This window comes from Sardina pilchardus, chromosome 1 (genome assembly GCF_963854185.1).
Source record: "Sardina pilchardus chromosome 1, fSarPil1.1, whole genome shotgun sequence".
Taxonomy (NCBI): domain Eukaryota; kingdom Metazoa; phylum Chordata; class Actinopteri; order Clupeiformes; family Clupeidae; genus Sardina; species Sardina pilchardus.
In genome coordinates, this window is record NC_084994.1 from 17292834 (window position 1) to 17310004 (window position 17171).

Below are 17171 nucleotides of genomic sequence, written 5' to 3' on the forward strand. Positions count from 1 at the left end.
AAAATGCAAATGTATGTGAAATATCTTGGTTGGATCTTTTCCAAATGTTTCTACTGACAGATTGTAGATTATTTACAGATGAACCAGGACTGTGTGGGTCATTCAATCAGTTTCCCCTGGTGCCCATCCTCTGATTGAATAGTTGGTTGTAAAAACTAGTCTCAGTGTTGTATCTGTAAACAAAACTAAGTTTTGTCAATTTGAACTAACTGTGTGTCTGTGTGTGTGTGTGTGTGTGTGTGCTCATAACCATATTATCATCTCACTGATGCCATCTAGTTGTGTTGTGAAACATTTGTTTTGCAGTTATGGCCTCTGTCAGGAGGGAGGACTTGAGAATGGGTCTGGATTTTTAAACTTGATCAATTCCAAAGAAAATACACAACTGTGTAGACTCACATCACAATACGGTCTCCTTTTGGCTTTACTGTTCACATCTGTTTTTTTCTTGTTGTTGATGTTGAATTACATTTAGACGTTCAGCTTAGACAACTGTTTCTTTCTTATGTTTGGAAAATGGATAATGTTAGCATTCATTCTGTTCAATAATTGTGATGCCAATATTGACTAAATTATGCTATGCAATAATCCAGCAGCCCTACTACATATAAACATTATTTGACCTACATTATGTCTGACCAACATTGAGCTTCTCAATGACTCAATTAAATAATGTAAACAAACAGCCAAAAACATGCACTACATGCATGATGCAATCATCACACATCTGAGTCATAAGAAACAGGTTTATGAAAGCACAAGGGGCCCAGAAGTTTATTGAATGTGCCCAAATACAACTTTACAAGAAGGAAAGCTACAGTATTTCTTAAGAGTTGAAATGAAGAAACACAAGGCAAATGGTGAAAACCATACACTGGTGTGAAATTGAGCTCAACTGTATTTAGACGAAAGAGACAAGACAAGAGGTGCTTTTCAACATGCCTCCTCGATCCTCGATGCTCAATCCTCGAGGGGCATTCCCAATGATCTAGAACTATCACTGGGTAGACTATCCCATTGTTTTCGCCCCATCATTCTTTATGTAGATCAGTGAGGATCGAGGCCTAGGAGTGAAGGAGGACGTATAAAAGCCCAAATGAGAGGCACCCAAGGAGTTCTCCTTTGCTCTGGGTGCTCCTACATGGACTAACACCATGCTGTTACCTCACAACCTGGAGGATAGGACAATTTCCAATAAGATCTCCTCTTTGTCCAACCGTATTGCTCCTATAGACACACGAGGAAAATGAAGAGTCGAAATTCAGAAATACCAGACAATCATCAAAATTCATTCAATCGTCATGTTTTTGTAAGGCAGCAGCGTAGGTCGAGCTGTGCAACTCGAAGGCCGAGGGCATCTCGATCTATTCTTATCTCTTATCGTTACATGGGAGCTTTCGCCACACATTGCTCAGAGGGCAAGTCAATTCAGAATAGGATATAATAATATCTCTTCTTTGCTTGTCGAGCCCTATTTCTCCTTGACCCTATCAAACAAAAACAAGAACAACAACAACAAGGAGCTGAATTTCAGAAAAAATACGAGACAATCATCCAAATCTCATCGCCATTTTTTTGCTCTAGGCAGCGTAGCTCGAGCCGGGCAACTCCAATGCCGAGGGCAGCTCGCTGCACCAGTCCAGGTCTCCTCTGATGTTCCTCTCAATGCTGTCCAGGTGCGACAGCGTGGCCTTGTAGCTCTGCTCCACGACCTCCATGACGAGGTCCCGGTAGGTCTCGGCGCCCTCGTCCAGGACGGGCTGGTGCTCGGCGACGTGGCGCTGCTGCTGCCGGACGTGCGCGTGCAGGGCGCGGCGCTTCTCCTGGACGCGGCTCTGCAGCTGGCACATGAGCTCCGTCATGCTGCGCTTCTGCTCCTCCGCCGACAGGTGCACCCGCCGGCAGCACGCGCGCAGCTCCGACGCCTCCGCCTCCGACTCCGGCATGAGCACCCCCGGCAACGGCTGAGCATCATCTGGTGGTGGTGGGAGGACAGAAGATATCCGTTAGAGGAGAAGGGTGGAGAAAAAAGGAGGAGAAAACACACTAGTGGTGGCAGTCCTGGAATCAAGAAATGATCAGGAGCACCTGTTGATCGTAACCTGTACGTATGGTCAGCATACGTTTATAATGTAACCTTAGCGTACCTCTATTAGCATAGTTGGGTATAAATGTAACCTGTTTATAATGTAACCTTAGCGTACCTCTATCAGCATAGTTGGGTATAAATGTAACCTGTTTATACTGTAACCTTAGCATACCTCTACCATACATGCTAGGTCAAATTGTAGATCCTATTCTTCAGTGGTTCCATGTTGGTGGAATGAGTTGCCCAGTGCTCTCCGTTCCAGCAACAGCTTTGGATCTTTTAAGAGGGGTCTTAAGGCATATTTATTTAATATGCACTTAGTCCTTTGAGTTTGTGATGTGTTATGGTTTGTATAATAGTATTGTTTTGTTATAATTTGTCTATTGATAGAATTTGAAATTTATTTTGCTATTGTCCTTAAATTTAGCCATACCATGCTTTAGTTATTATTATCATATATAATTAACTGAGTGACTTATTTGATTGCTATTCTCATTTCACTGTTTTATTTCTCATTAGGTTAGTGCTTAAAATTATTGTTCTACTGATAATATTACTATTCTCCCTAGTTTGTAATTGTTCACTGTTATGTAATTTGTAATTTGTATTGTTATTTATTTGTATGTCGCTTTGGACAAAGGCGTCTGCTAAATAACCATAGCCATAGCCATAGCCATAGTTGGGTATAAATGTAACCTGTTTATAATGTAACCTTAGCGTACCTCTATTAGCATAGTTGGGTATAAATGTAACCTGTTTATAATGTAACCTTAGCGTACCTCTATTAGCATAGTTGGGTATAAATGTAACCTGTTTATACTGTAACCTTAGCGTACCTCTATTAGCATAGTTGGGTATAAATGTAACCTGTTTATAATGTACCGGTAACCTTAGCGTACCTCTATCAGCATAGTTGGGTATAAATGTAACCTGTTTATAATGTAACCTTTACATACCTCTATTAGCATAGTTGGGTATTAATGTAACCTGTTTATAATGTAACCTTAGCGTACCTCTATTAGCATAGTTGGGTATTAATGTAACCTGTGCATAATGTAAACTGTACCTCTATGGTCAGCATAGTTGGGTATTAATGTAACCTGTACACAATGTAACCTGTACCTTTATGGTCACCATAGTTGGGTATTAATGTAACTTTCACGCACCTCTATTAACATAGTTGGGTATCATTACTGCCACCAGCGCCACCAAGACCATCGCGACCAGCCACGTCCAGGACACACCTGCATTTTCTGGAGCTGCTGCTGAATCGAGATGTTGGAAATGTGAAAACAAAAAAAACAAACAAACAAAAAACAGGGAAAAAGTCCTGTCTTCTAAATTTCACCAATTATTTCCAGACAGTGTCTTGAAGTTACTACACATCCTGATGAAACATATATAAATCACCACTTTTATGTCATTACAAATACTTACCACCTGACTATAACTGACACTTGACAGCACTCACAGATGCACTTATTCCTATCTTACCCTAAAAAGTGTCCGCCAAAATGTAATGCAATGTAATGTAATGTAATGTAATGTAATGTAATGTAAAACAAACAAAAAACAGGGAAACAGTCTTGTCTTCTAATGGTGAAATTAGACAGTGTCTTGAATGTAATATAATGTAATGTAAAATAGCCTGCAACAGTGAGGCGTGGATCTGTCCGAGGTTTCTTCCTATATGCATCTCCAATTCTAGGGAGTTTTTCCTTACCCCTGTTACTCATGGGCTCTCTTTGGAATGTTTGACCCTCTGTAAAGTGCCATGAGACATGTGTAATGTGTTTGCGCTCTATAAGTGAAATTAAATTGAAAATTGAAATTGAGGCCTATTCCACCCACCAGGAGGGGGCGCTGTAGCTGACGCCGCTCTGGATGTCCGTGAGGGGTGAGCCAGCACGTGTGCGGACGTGGTCGGGGCCCGGCTGTGGTCAGTGAGGTGCCTCTCACAGAAGGAGGCGCTGCAGGCATGGCAGTATCTCACTGCACCGTGGATACCGTCCAGGCAAATGTCACACGATCCTTGCACATGCTGTTTGATACTGTGTGAATGACATGACATGCAGAACAATAACTGTAAAAATTATATACAATTTGTTTAATTCTACGCATTGAAATACATAATAAGAAAAATATTGTGTTTTAAGCATGTAGACTCTACACTTTCCATAAAATAGACCTGGATTTCGAATTTAATTTGAGACTGTATACAAACAATAAAGGAAAAATGGTGCATGAGTGATCACTTGGGTTGTGAACACCTTGAGCAGTTATTATATTGGCACTGTGCACATAACGTTGAGTTAATTTGCACACATTGTTATCATGCAATAATAATTAAACAAATTTATTGTGAATAATAATAATAAAAAAAACATTAGAATATATAATATATATATATATATAAAATTCCCACTACCTTGCATGCAGATCAAGTTCATTCACAGAGTCATCACGCTGTTGTCCTTCCATGTTGTCCTCGCTCCTGTAACAGACATAAAGATCAGATGACCAGCTGATACTTGCCTACAAAGCGCTCTCCGGCTCTGCTCCCACCTATTTGAATGCCCTCATACAGGCATATGCTACCACAAGACCGCTGCGCTCCTCAGCCGAGCGACGTCTAGCTTTTCCGCCAGCACGCTCAGGCCAATCCAAACTTTTCTCATTTGTCGTCCCTCGTTGGTTGATCTGTTCCTACTAGATTAGGGACATCCCTCGCCATCTTCAAAAAATCTCCTCAGATGACCAGCTGAGACATACCAGGAAGTCTCCATGGCGAGACAACTCACTGCCCATGTGGCCTTCTAAGAGAAATGATACAGTTGGAAAATGTGTATGTTTGTGGGGAGTATTTGTGCTAGACTTGGAAACCTTTTGATTGTTGAATGAATCAGGCAGGGTATAGTAGTAGTAGAAGGCTGAAATATTTTGTCATTTTGTCATGTTTAACATAACTAGTAACATAGAGTATTGCCTGATGTGTAAATGTGTATTTGACTTTTTTTTTTGTGAGAGTGATGGGTGGACTGCTTAAAACCTTGTAATGAGGCCTAGATGAGGCCGCCTGTGTGTGTGTGTGTGTGTGAGAAAGAGAGAGAGAGAGAGAGAGAGAGAGAGAGAGAGAGAGAGAGAGAGAGAGAGAGAGAGAGAGAGAGAGAGAGAGAGAGAGAGGTGCTTAGGTGCTCAAGGCTGATGTGAGTGGAGACCGGTGTGGGGAAATGTCCAGTAGTTTGACTATAAACCACTTTAGCTGGTACATGTCTACTCGGGTTGTGGGCGTCTTACTGGCTGCACTTTAAAGAAATGTAGACAACTCAAGGATGATCCGAGTTATTTTTGTCCATGACCTCTGAGGTCAACCTCCCTTAGGGAGTCAGAGAAATAACGGCACACACGCCGGCAGTGCACTAACAGTGTCAGCAGGTTTTATCACCAGACCAGACAAAGATTCACCACCACCTCTGTGAATGTGTGGGATAACTTTGTGTTTTAATAAAAAGCTTATTTGCTGTTTTGCCAGGGTGTGCTTACAGACTGAGCCTGAAGGCTGATGTATAACTAACTGGTGTTAATTGAAAGTAGAATGCTTAGTATCCTAAGCTGTTGAGACCTAAGTGACCTAGTGAGTGTGTGTGTGTGTGTGTGTGTGTGTGTGTGTGTGTGTGTGTGTGTGTGTGTGTGTGTTCTTTTTTCTCTCATGAATCTACACACAATACTACAATACTCCACACAAGAACAGGTATTTGAAGTGTTTTGTAAAAATACAAAAAAAATTAAAAGACTAAAATATGCTATTCACTTAAGTATTCAGACCCTTTGTTGTGACGCTTGCAATTGAGCTCTGGTGCATCCTACTTATATCAATGATCCTTGAGATGCTTCTACAACTTCGCTGGAGTCCAGCTGTGCCTAAATTAATTCATTGGACATCATTAGGAGAGGCACACATCTGTCTATGTACTGTAAGGTCTCACAGTTGAGGGTGTATGTCAGAGTGAAAACCAAAATAGCAAGCAGCTAAAAGGGGAAGTTCACAGCTGCTGTTGTTCAAAGGGCTGCTGAAGTGGTTGACATACAGCTTGTTTTGGAACGGCTGAACTCTTGCTAACTCCAGAGTCCAGACTGCTTTTGTGATTTGTTTTAGGACAACTGGCCTCCTGGTAGTCCCTGAGAGCTGAACTTTGTGCTATCCCAAACCCACTAATTGATTCAAAATGCATTTAATCTCAGTTTAAAAGGATTATTATAAGACCGAATCAGCATTCAAAATTTCATTGAAAGTTGTGACTATGCTAAGGTCCAAAACTGTGATGATTTCACACCAATACGAATGTATTTTTAGGTTTCAAGCAGAGAACATTATCTTCACGAGTCATTCCAACATTTTCTGTCTTTGAAGAGTTACGTCTGTAATGAAGTTTCTTGTTTAGGGCGATATGCAGAAACAGTGTCAGTAGGCTGTATCATCAGTTGAAGATACACCAACTACTCCAAATTTTAAATGTGTGGGATAACTTTGTGTTTTAATAGATGTGCTTAAGTTAGATAATTTTTTCTTCAATCGTTCAAGAACAGAAAAACAAGCAACTGTGTTGCAAATGCAACATCTACTGATCTGCATCCAATATGGTCCTCCCTGTAGTGAGTAGGACTGACATGACAATACTACTACTACTAATAATAATACTAATAATAATACTAATACTAATAATAATGTTATATTATACAATGTTATATAATGCCTTTCTATAACCCAAGGTCTCTTTACAAAGTGGAAGGAATATACACTACAAAAAAGAAAATGCAACAAACAAACAAACAAACAAACAAGGAAACAATATAACAAACTGAGGGAATGATGCACAACCATTCAAAAATATGATTGGTTTTCTAAAGATACAAAGCTCAATGCTAATCGGTGAATTGTCCCTTTAAACAAAGAGGTCTTGATGTGCTATAATGATGACCCTATACTTGTCCCAGGCCAGGAGCGGGATTTTCCCTCAGGCTGACATGGGAGGCATTACAGACATACATTAGACACGAGGCCGGCAAGACAAGACTGAGGAATGCAAATAGTAGGTCTGAATGGTACTATTATTGTGCTTGAGTTGACAACAGGCGCAAATAATGAGGCTTTACTAATGCTCTCATTTGTCAAAAAAGGAGTTTAGTGAATTTAAAATGCATAAGTGCATGTGTCTTGTTGTTTGTACACAAATAGGCCTCTGTTTCCACACACAGGCCTGGTGAGTGTGACCATAAGTGCATGTGTGTTGTCTGTGCAAGACGACTGTCTCAGCCTCATTTTCTAATTTATTACTGTCAAAATGATCACATATTGGATTTCACTCTCAAAAACACGGGATTGGGGTTCTATGTGCAAGCGTTCAATCTATGCATGTGTGACTCCTGGGAAATTATTTAACTGAGATTGTCACAGTAAATAAGCATTTTAAACATGATAATATTAAACAGGTTAACATTATACACTGATTTGGATCTGCTTTGCCTTTGCATTGAAATCATGGGCAGCTGGGCATAGTATGAGCTTTGGTTGAATGCCAACTACTGTACATTTCAGTCAGCAGCAACTATCTTCCAGACTGTACATGACCAAAGACACACTTTTGTGTCACTTTTCTGCCACCTAACTTGACGTCTGCCATTTCTCAGATCAAAGGTATGCTGCAGTTGACACACTGCAACAGGAAAACTGTGATGTCTTTACCCTCCCCCTAGATGCAAGAAATAAGTTTTTGACAATTCAAGCCTATTGTGGACGAATACTAAAAGTGTAAGGCTAACATTAAAAGCAGATGTGTCAAATTATAAATGATGAAAGATGAATTATGAATTATGACCCCCCCCCCCCCCCCCCCCAAAAAAAAAAAAAAAAAAAAGTGCCCAGCTCCTGCTCTACAAAACCCTCAGGAGTGCTGAGGGGAGGGGAGGGGAGGGGAGGGGAGTGTTGAGGGCCAGACGGATGTCCCATGAGGCTATGGGGAACAGTAGCTATAGACTCTAGCAGTGAACTCCAAGAGGCTTGGGCACCCCAACACTGCAAGCTCTGAGAGGCTGAGGGGTGAGCTTACATTTTTAACGCCATATGGTTAACTGAAGTTATAAGCACTAGAGGCCTTTTGGTCATCATGTGCTGTGTTTACTCAGGGCCCTGATGCTAAACTTCATAATCTTAAGTACTGTATGAAGAAAATGTTTACCTTAAGAAATAAAGTCAGTCCTCCAATCTCTTTCATTTTTTAAAAAGGAAATCTAACAGATAAGATTTATTAGTCCTACTACACGGACCGTCAAATAACACTAAAGAAGACTAAAGGGTGACCAGAGAAAATACTGTCGGGTGACGCCGGTGATGTCAGGCAAGCAATTTGGTTATCGTGTGATAAATGCTGGGCGTAAATGCAATGCAGCGATGATGTGGTAGCCTACTGAGGTCCGTGTTATGCACAAACGGCAACAATGTAGTCATTACTCTTTTTTGCGCATTTCACCGATATTTTGGTAACTAAATGGCGAAAGCGCTGGTAACTTTTCTAAATGACAGCGACAGCGTAGAGCTTCAAGTAGCCCTACGTGACACACTCAGACATATTATTTGAGACACATTTCCTTCTTTTGACAGAGGAGACTGTAAGAGAGTGGATAATGACAAGTACAGTAAATCCAGTTTACCAGTGGATGAGCGCGATGAGCAGCAGTCTCGAGGAGCATACGGTACAAAACAATGCAGAGGAACAGGAAGTACTGTATGTTCACCTCAGTCCACGCTGTTTCCTATATTCATCCAATCCGCTTCTGTTGCTATGTAGAAACTCTGGCAGAAAAGTTTTCGTTTTACAGATGCGCAGAAGCATAGATTTTTGTACAGTATATATAGGTCAACAGAAAAATCGTTTATGCAGTAGTTAGTCTTTATTTAATGTGATAATGTGAAAACTGTTATCTGCACTTATGAACACTATAGAACACTTTAACACTAAAGCTGCTAGATGATGATGATGCATATAGTATAGTTTGCATAGTTATAATACAATATATTATATTGTTATAGATATAGTTTGCATATATGCACAAAGTTATAGCCTACTCTTTATACAGTCTTCACTAATTACATCTCCATCTGTAGCATGCCAGTCAGTCACTCAACAACAATTCACCACACAAGGCTGTGTCACTAAATGACCACCACCTGTGGCATGTTTTCAGGTCTGACCGTCTGACCCCACTAAATCTGGGAAGACAATCACAGCTCTTTCCCAGGCCCACACTATCTCAACAGCAACAGTGTGAATCCCAAAACAACACAGGGGACATAGAGTAGAACAACATACACCACAGATGTCAGATGCAAATCATCATCTCTGTCCATTACACTGTTGGGTAAATGGTTTAAACATGCATTCTTATATACTGATAATCTGAAAAAGCTCTTTGGTGTGTTGCAAAATATAATCATGGGAAACAAAAGTTGGAAGTGCTTTTTTTAACTTGAGCATGAACCTTATGTTACAACCTTTCTGTTGTACGATCAGTCGTGAGGTTATGCAGTCAGTCGTGAGAGTATGCAAAAAGTATGTCAGCTGCTATTGAAGATGTCTGCTTTTAAAAAAGGTCCTTAGGGTGCTATATAGAACCATGCAGGCTTTAACAAACCTTTCCTTTGAAGGACTCTTCTAAATGGTTTAAAGACTTATATGACACATGGTTTTTGATTCTATATAGCACCTTTTTTTCTAAGAAGTATACTTCTCAGTATACTGCCATCTTAAGCCATGTGAACATATGTGGCAAAGTACAGTCAGAGACTCTGCTTGTGTAAACAAATGCATAAAAGGGAGCACCCAGCCAGGCATAACTCATCAGAGTCTGGTGCCAACCATTTTGGGGACCATATGTTTATGTCCATTTTGGTGAAACAGCCGTCCCATGATGACAGATTTATGTATTTTTGTCTAATGACTTGTTTCTCAGGCTCAGCCTTATTTGAATGCAACTTTGAAGCAGCTCCACTGAGGAAACACAACACGACATTCATTGGGCAAAAAAAAAGGATCTCAAAAAAAAGGAAATTATGCATAACTATTATATTTTTTTTCATTACTTATTGATCTCTATAGTAAAGAGTTTACATAGTCTGTAGACTAGGAACCTAACGTGTGATAGTAGAGTCACAAACTGCACATTCTGTTTTTTTACTTTTGGGCCTCTTGGTTAGATAACCTCAAGGTCGCAATTAAGCTCTCCTTTCATTGGTATCAGCGTCTGGCAGAATGTCCTTGCAGACTTCGGGGAGTGAAGCAGTTTCGGCTGTTAGCTGACGAGATAAGGATGATTTGCTCACAACTGAGGCTTTGTCCACCGTCGGGGTCTTAGGAGTTCATTATGTGAGCCCGGTCGGTGAGATGTATGCTTTTGTGTGCAGCGCTGTGTTTTCCTTTGGAGTATTAGGAAGAATTACACTCCTCTGGAGAACAGGGCCCACATGCTTTGGGTGTCATAAAAAGCACTATGTGTAAATATTGTTGTTGTTGTTGTTGACCCAAGATGGACGCTGCTATGTGTTGATGATGCGAAGCAGTGTGATTGCAAAACTATGTAATAGTATTTTCTCACACACACACACACACACACACACACACAAAGGCCTGCCCTGACCACTGCGCCAAGTGTGGGTGTGCTGTGCTCTGCTCCTAGTGAGCTCACTGCTCTGAGTGTGTGTGTGTGTGTGTGTGTGTGTGTGTGTGTGTGTGTGTGTGTGTGTGTGTGTGAATGTGTGAACACTACCCCTGCTCTGAGTGTGTGTGTGTGTGTGTGTGTGAGAATGTGTGAACACTACCCCTGGATGGGTGAAATGCAGAGAAGAAATTCCCAGAAAGAAATTCCAACAGGACTATACAGTTCCACAAAAAATCCATCCCCCCTTCTGTCCTGTAGAAGCAGTTCTATTATTAGCTCTGGTGCTAATAATGTGCAGACTGAGGCTCCTGTTCAGCAGTGACAGAGCGAAGCAAAGAGAGACCTAAAAGATCATTCATTTATTAGAAATACAAATAAATCCTGTGGACAGCAGTGGCTACTACGACAACACGTGAACGAATTGAATTGAAATAAAAATGAATAATAATAATAATAAAAAAAGTTTTAACTGCTTTTAACATGAGCATGAACTGTTGTTGGATATTTCGGTATGTTTCTGTGCAAATAAAGACAAAAACCAGTGATCCCAAATGACAACACAATTGTATTATCTTTGCAAAGAGAGAGAGAGAATGATACAACACAAAATGGTTGGCACTAGACTCTGATGAGTTATGTCTGAGCGCTTCCTTTGATGCCTGTGTTTACACAAGCAGAATCTCTGGTTGTACTTCGCCACACATTGTCACATGATCTGAAACCGCAATACTTCTTTACTGCATGACATTTGTTTCTCTGGCACTTTTCCGGCCAGACAACGGAACTTTTAAACAGAACATAACTTTTGAACAGAATAACAAAACAGAACTTGCGGCTTACACGCGGGTCTAGTGAAAGCAGTTCCAACTCTCATTTCCCCATAGTTATATTCTGCACACATACAGTAGGAGCTATGTAGATTATTAATACAAAAGAGTATATGTTTTACGATCAATCAATGTAAAAAAGTACAGGGTTCAGGATCATGGTTATACAAGAATACATGTTTCATCACTCATGATTACATTTCGCAACACATATAGCTTTTTCAGATGATCAATTCTATTATGTTCCACGACCCAAAGTTGTGCAATCAATCGTGAAAGGATGGAAAAAGTGTATGCCAGCTGTGTTTGAAGGTGTCTGCTTGACAAAATGAGCATACAAATGTCATAAAATATAAGAAGTATTGAGGTCTTAAGTCATGAGAAAACATGTGGCGAAGTGCAGCCAGACTGCCAGTGTAGACACACGTATCAAAGGAAGAACTCATGCGTCAGCCTCCTACAGCAACAAAGCTCTGTACAAAACTCACTGAATGCAGCTCGAATACAGTGTATTCACCTCAAGTCATTCACATGTAAAGACATGGGGGGAAAAATGAACATTTCATCAGACATTTTAGATAAGAAAAAAAAAAATGAAAAGACAGCAAACAATAGTGTTCAACACACCACTGATGTCAAATCAAACACTTTGTAACAGTTTACAGTACCGGTCTGTCCAGCTTCAAATCAGACCTAGTCATCCTTGAACTTGAAAAGAAGATTCCACAACCACGGCTTGAGGCGGAGGCAAGTTTAACAGAATGAAAATTAACAGAAATGTAACACTATTCCTGTGTTTGAAATGTTTCGACCAAATCTTTAAAAGAAAAAGAAAAATCTATGGATTTGCTTATTCATTTTGAATCCATGGATTATAATACAGCTTTTACAGTTAGTTAGTTACACTTCAAGACGTGAGCATCAAACAGAGAAGAGTTGTCCGCGCTTCATCTAAAGCCTACCTTACACTGACAAGATTTGGGAAAGTTTCTTGAAAGATTGTACGGTAGTCTTTTGAGTAAAGCTTGAATGAGGGGCATTAGTTAAAAGACTACAATCTTTCAAGAATCTTTCCCAAAATCTTGTCAGTGTAAGGTATAGGCTTAAAGAACATCACACACTAGTGCAGCGACAAAAAAAACCCCACTCGTTATGAAGACTGAGCAAGATCGACCTCGGCCAACTTGTCGCACCACTTTTGCACATCTGCCACGAACGTCCGGTTGTCCAGCAAGGAGTACAGGATGTTGCTGGTGCTCATGATTATGGGCATGACGATGTCCTTGAGGTACTGCGGCTCGCTGCTGAGGGCGTTCTCGAGGAACTCGTGGTCCGCCTGCACCTTGCTCTCCATGGCGCGCCGCTGGTCCTCGAGCGTCTCCTGCATGTGGCACACGTGCTTGGCCATGAGGAGGCGCTGGTTCTTCACAGCGAGGTGCATGTCCTCGCAGTCCTGCATGCGCTTCTCCACCCGCGCCCGCTGCTCACGCACAAACGCCCTCCCACGGGCATCTGGGGGCACAAATTCAGAGATTGGCTTAAATTCTGTGGGTATCTCGGGGGGGCATGGGGAGGTATAGGTGGAGGGGGTAGTAGAAGTGGTTGGGGGGGAGTAAGGGTGGGAGGGGGTTGTTGAAGTGATTGGGAGGGGAGGATGGGGGTTGTAAAAGTGGTTGGGAGGGTAGTAAGGGTGGAGGGGTGTAGAAGTGATTGGGAGGGGAGGATGGGGGGCTATAAAAGTGGTTGGGAGGGTAGTAAGGGTGGTGGGGGGGTGTGTAGAAATGGAGTAGGGGGGGGTGTATGGGGGAGGGGGGTGATGGAGGAGGTAGGAGAAGCAATTAGAAGGGGAATATGGAGAGGTGTAGGTGGAGTGGGTAGAAGAAGCTGTGTGGAGGGTGTTGGTGGAGGGGCTAGGAGAAGCAGTTAGGAGGGGAGTCTAGAAAAAATGGGTCAAGAATGATGAAAATAAAGTTTAAAAAAAGCTGCAAAAGTTAAATGTACCTTCATCGTCTGAAGACATGTAGAATACGGGTATCACCACTGCCACCACAACCGCCAGGATCATAAGTGCTCGTGTCCAGGAAACTAGAGGTGAGGGGAGATGGACATCATCACTTGTACGTTGTGCAGAAGTGGACAGTCAGGCTCAAAAGTGGGCAAATGTCCTCCTACTAATCCCATGTGTTGGGCTCTCCCTGTGCACCAGACACAGGCGATTCACTAATGAGCTGTCTGTAGCCAGGATGCCCATCTGTGAGGTGAGGTGTGTTCAGATTCGACCGGCAAACATCTAGCGGATGTTCGTGGCGAATAAAACTGTGTGCAAGTATTCACAAAACGTTTGCGGAGGACTCACGCCAAAAAAAAGAAAACTGTTCTCAAATGTTGGCTCAGCATTTGAAGACAGTCTCAGATGATTTGTCATAAGAAATTGTTTACAGTGAGCTTCTCCGGTGAGGTGAACTGCCGGATGTCTGTGCGTAACGGAGTATTGTGTGTGTTACAGAAGCACCATTTTACCTGAGCTACTCCAGATAGGTGACCTGCCTGATGCCTGTGCATAACTGAGTATTGTGTGCGTTACAGAGGCACCATTTTACCTGAGCTACTCCAGAAAGACAAACTGCCTGGTGGCAGTACATAACGGAGAATTGTGTGCGTTGCAGAGGCCGGAGACTCCTTGTGCTCTTTCAGGTGTTTCACGCAGTAGGTGGCTCGGCAGTTCTCGCAGTATCTACGAGCATAGTGGACACTATCCAGGCAAATGTCACACGCTGTCTGATGGAGCTTGTAAGCCTCCAACTGGCTTTTGAACCTGTAAATGAAAATGCAAAAACATCGTCAAAACAATGTCTTGAGTTTATCTTTCATCAAATTCATCCACCAGAAATTCTAGAAATTGTCCAGAAACTAAATCTGAGTGTACAATATAATTATCAGAGGTGGACAACCCTGGTAAACGTCCTGGAATTAATTCCTCCTTTGCATTGCTCTCCCTCTTACGGTCACTACAATCAGACTAAAGGACTCAGCAGAGCAGTCTGATCATTAACGTTTCACCAACACATGAACACATTTTTAATGGTTTGAACAATCGTACACACAGTCAAAGAGCTGTCTGATCATCACTCATGCCGGGTTGGAAAATGGCCTGACTAACTCAAACAACGTGGCTGGACTGCATAAAGGGGAAAGCCGCTAACTCTATGGTGAACTGAATGAGACCTTTGACCTCTATACTTTCCATAGGATGTGGCAATATTTGTAAAAAACAATATTAAAAAAAAATGGCAATATGGTAAAACATTTTTCCTCATTTTGTTTATGCAGTGCGGTAATGTTGAGATTGAAATGGATGTGGGATACCTTGAAGGTGGTTTGTCATTGCAGTCTGAATCACATTTTGATGGCCTTATGGGAGAGTCTACATGCTGTTGCTCTTCCATGTTGTCCCGACTCCTACACAACAACAAACAACAACAATAATAACACAGTCAATACAAACCAATAACCATGTAAATGCTTTATATACTATTGTCTTTCTTCTTGCCAGTAGTACTTATATCAAGAATATAAAGGGAAAAAAAACATCCTTTGACAGCTATCTAGATGTCTATAAACGTACTAATTGATAAAGTTTCAAACACAAACTTACACAACATTCACTTGTGCTTATTTCTGTAGGTGCGTAGTGACTGACTGATGTGTGTGTGTGTGTGTGTGTGTGTGTGTGTGTGTGTGTGTGTGTGTGTGTGTGTGTGTGTGTGTGTGTGTGTGTGTGTGGTGTGTGTGTGTGTGTGTGTGGTGTGTGTGTGTGTGGTGTGTGTGTGTGTGTGTGTGTGTGGTGTGTGTGTGTGTGTGTGTGTGTGTGGTGTGTGGTGTGGTGTGGTGTGGTGTGGTGTGGTGTGTGTGTGTGTGTGTGTGTGTGTGTGTGTGTGTGTGTGTGGTGTGTGTGTGTGTGTGTGTGTGTGTAGGGGAAAGGACAGGATGAATTTCTCATCCAAAAACAGTCAAACTCTACTCTGCATTCACTTTGGCCCTGCCAATGTGAAGCTGGTTGAACAAATGGTTTGAGAGATGTAATGGATACAACAGACAGACAGACATGCCATGAATTATTAAAAGATAGATACCAGAATTTTTTTTTTTTTTTAATGTTTGCGGTTGGCAACAGCTATTTGTTTCAGTTAGCAGTTTGCCCACAACCTTTTAGATAACGTTGTGTTTTGCCAAAACACCAGCTGGTGTCTGAAGTCACACACACACACACACACACACACACACACACACACACACACACACACACACACACACACACACACACACACACACACACACACACACACACACACACACACGGCTATTTATTCATCTATTTAAACAACTTGCTGCATGCACAAATATTTATCCTACACCCGGTGTTTGTCATTTTAAAAGTCCCTCCTGTCTGTGAATATGCACACTTCTGCATGGAAAAATAAGCCCATCGTGATGATGATCAAATGTGCCTTAATACACTCATGAGCGAATTATAATTTGATTAACTGGACAACACCGTTAGTTAATTTCATATCAAACCAAACACCAAACACGAACACCACGCTACACGCACGAACCAACAGTCGTTCAGAATCACACTCGTCCTATGACAGTCGCTGGGTGATTTCCGCTTCACGGAAGTCTTGCGCACTGCGCAAATAAATCCTACTCCAAAACTGTATATTTCGATCTATCTTACCTTTCGATGTGTTTTCGGCGAGCAAGACACTAATTCCTTGGATTCCGACGAAACAAAGTCATGCAAGAGAAGTACAGGAAGTGCGTTTCTGTTTTGTAGCCCCTTCCCCTCGTTGGCCATATATCCATCCAATCAGCTCGTGTTGCATTTGGAGTATGACAAGAAAGTCGGTGTAGTTCTGTAAAAATACCATAGTACTACAATGAGCAGTGAACTCGACGTACTATTGCATGCTTTAGTTTTAGTTTGCATGCTTTTAGTCACAGACAGTGTAACTAGTTTGGATAAGCTTTAGGCTAGCCTACTCATTAATCCGAGTGTCATACTGCTGGACATTCCTTGATATTGCTTCCACGAGGCTTGCTTTCTATTGCAAGTTCTGATCCCAATTTTGTTGTTGTCATTGTGCCTGAAACAGACATGTGCCATCATGTGAAACAGTTACAATACTTATGACCGGAAAGGAAAACATTTATTCACAATTATTCACTCACAAAGAACATTTTCAGAAGGATTATATATTCCTTTTCATAGCCAACATTAGCATGTGTTCCAAAACTTGGAGGGGACTGCATACAAGGTCCTACCCGGCTTTCACTGTCTCAAATGCTGTGAAAATTAAGATGGGACCCGTTAAATGCAGAGAAACTAATTTCCCTCACGGGATCAAAAAAGTATATGTTCTATTATATTCTTCTTTTCTTTAGGAAAACATACTCTATAAAGTCATTATTATTTTCTTAAATGCCATTCTCTGAAAGTCTGAGTTTAGAAAGGCCACGTTTCAAAGATAGATTTACCTGTA

The 17171-nt window shown here is 41.5% G+C and overlaps 2 protein-coding genes across 2 annotated transcripts; both read right to left on the reverse strand.

Annotated features, from left to right (window-relative positions):
* Positions 1 to 740: 740 nt before the first annotated feature.
* On the reverse strand, positions 741 to 8850 carry LOC134083301 (uncharacterized). The gene is made up of 5 exons (XM_062539573.1): positions 8798 to 8850; positions 4518 to 4583; positions 3941 to 4140; positions 3256 to 3354; positions 741 to 1975 (listed from the first exon to the last, which is right to left on the reverse strand). The coding sequence occupies exons 2-5, from the start codon at positions 4568 to 4570 to the stop codon at positions 1581 to 1583; spliced, it is 747 nt and encodes a 248-aa protein (XP_062395557.1). The 5' UTR covers positions 4571 to 4583; positions 8798 to 8850; the 3' UTR covers positions 741 to 1580.
* A 2295-nt stretch (positions 8851 to 11145) lies between these two features.
* Positions 11146 to 16505, reverse strand: LOC134083309 (uncharacterized). The gene is made up of 5 exons (XM_062539584.1): positions 16367 to 16505; positions 14995 to 15087; positions 14229 to 14443; positions 13630 to 13713; positions 11146 to 13140 (listed from the first exon to the last, which is right to left on the reverse strand). Exons 2-5 carry the CDS (start codon positions 15072 to 15074, stop codon positions 12779 to 12781), a joined length of 741 nt encoding a protein of 246 aa, XP_062395568.1. The 5' UTR covers positions 15075 to 15087; positions 16367 to 16505; the 3' UTR covers positions 11146 to 12778.
* Between the last annotated feature and the right edge of the window lie 666 nt (positions 16506 to 17171).

Bases quoted from the DNA above. Each gene is read 5' to 3' on its own strand.
- LOC134083301 (XM_062539573.1), bottom strand. From the start codon at position 4,570: ATGGAAGGACAACAGCGTGATGACTCTGTGAATGAACTTGATCTGCAT. The intron at 3,355-3,940 runs GTGGGTGGAATA...ATCTCGATTCAG, and splicing joins AGCTACAGCGCCCCCTCCTG to CAGCAGCTCCAGAAAATGCA. The intron at 1,976-3,255 runs GTGCGTGAAAGT...CACCACCACCAG, and splicing joins ACCCAACTATGTTAATAGAG to ATGATGCTCAGCCGTTGCCG.
- LOC134083309 (XM_062539584.1), bottom strand. From the start codon at position 15,074: ATGGAAGAGCAACAGCATGTAGACTCTCCCATAAGGCCATCAAAATGT. The intron at 14,444-14,994 runs GTATCCCACATC...TTTCATTTACAG, and splicing joins AATGACAAACCACCTTCAAG to GTTCAAAAGCCAGTTGGAGG. The intron at 13,714-14,228 runs GTAAAATGGTGC...CCTCACCTCTAG, and splicing joins GTCTTTCTGGAGTAGCTCAG to TTTCCTGGACACGAGCACTT.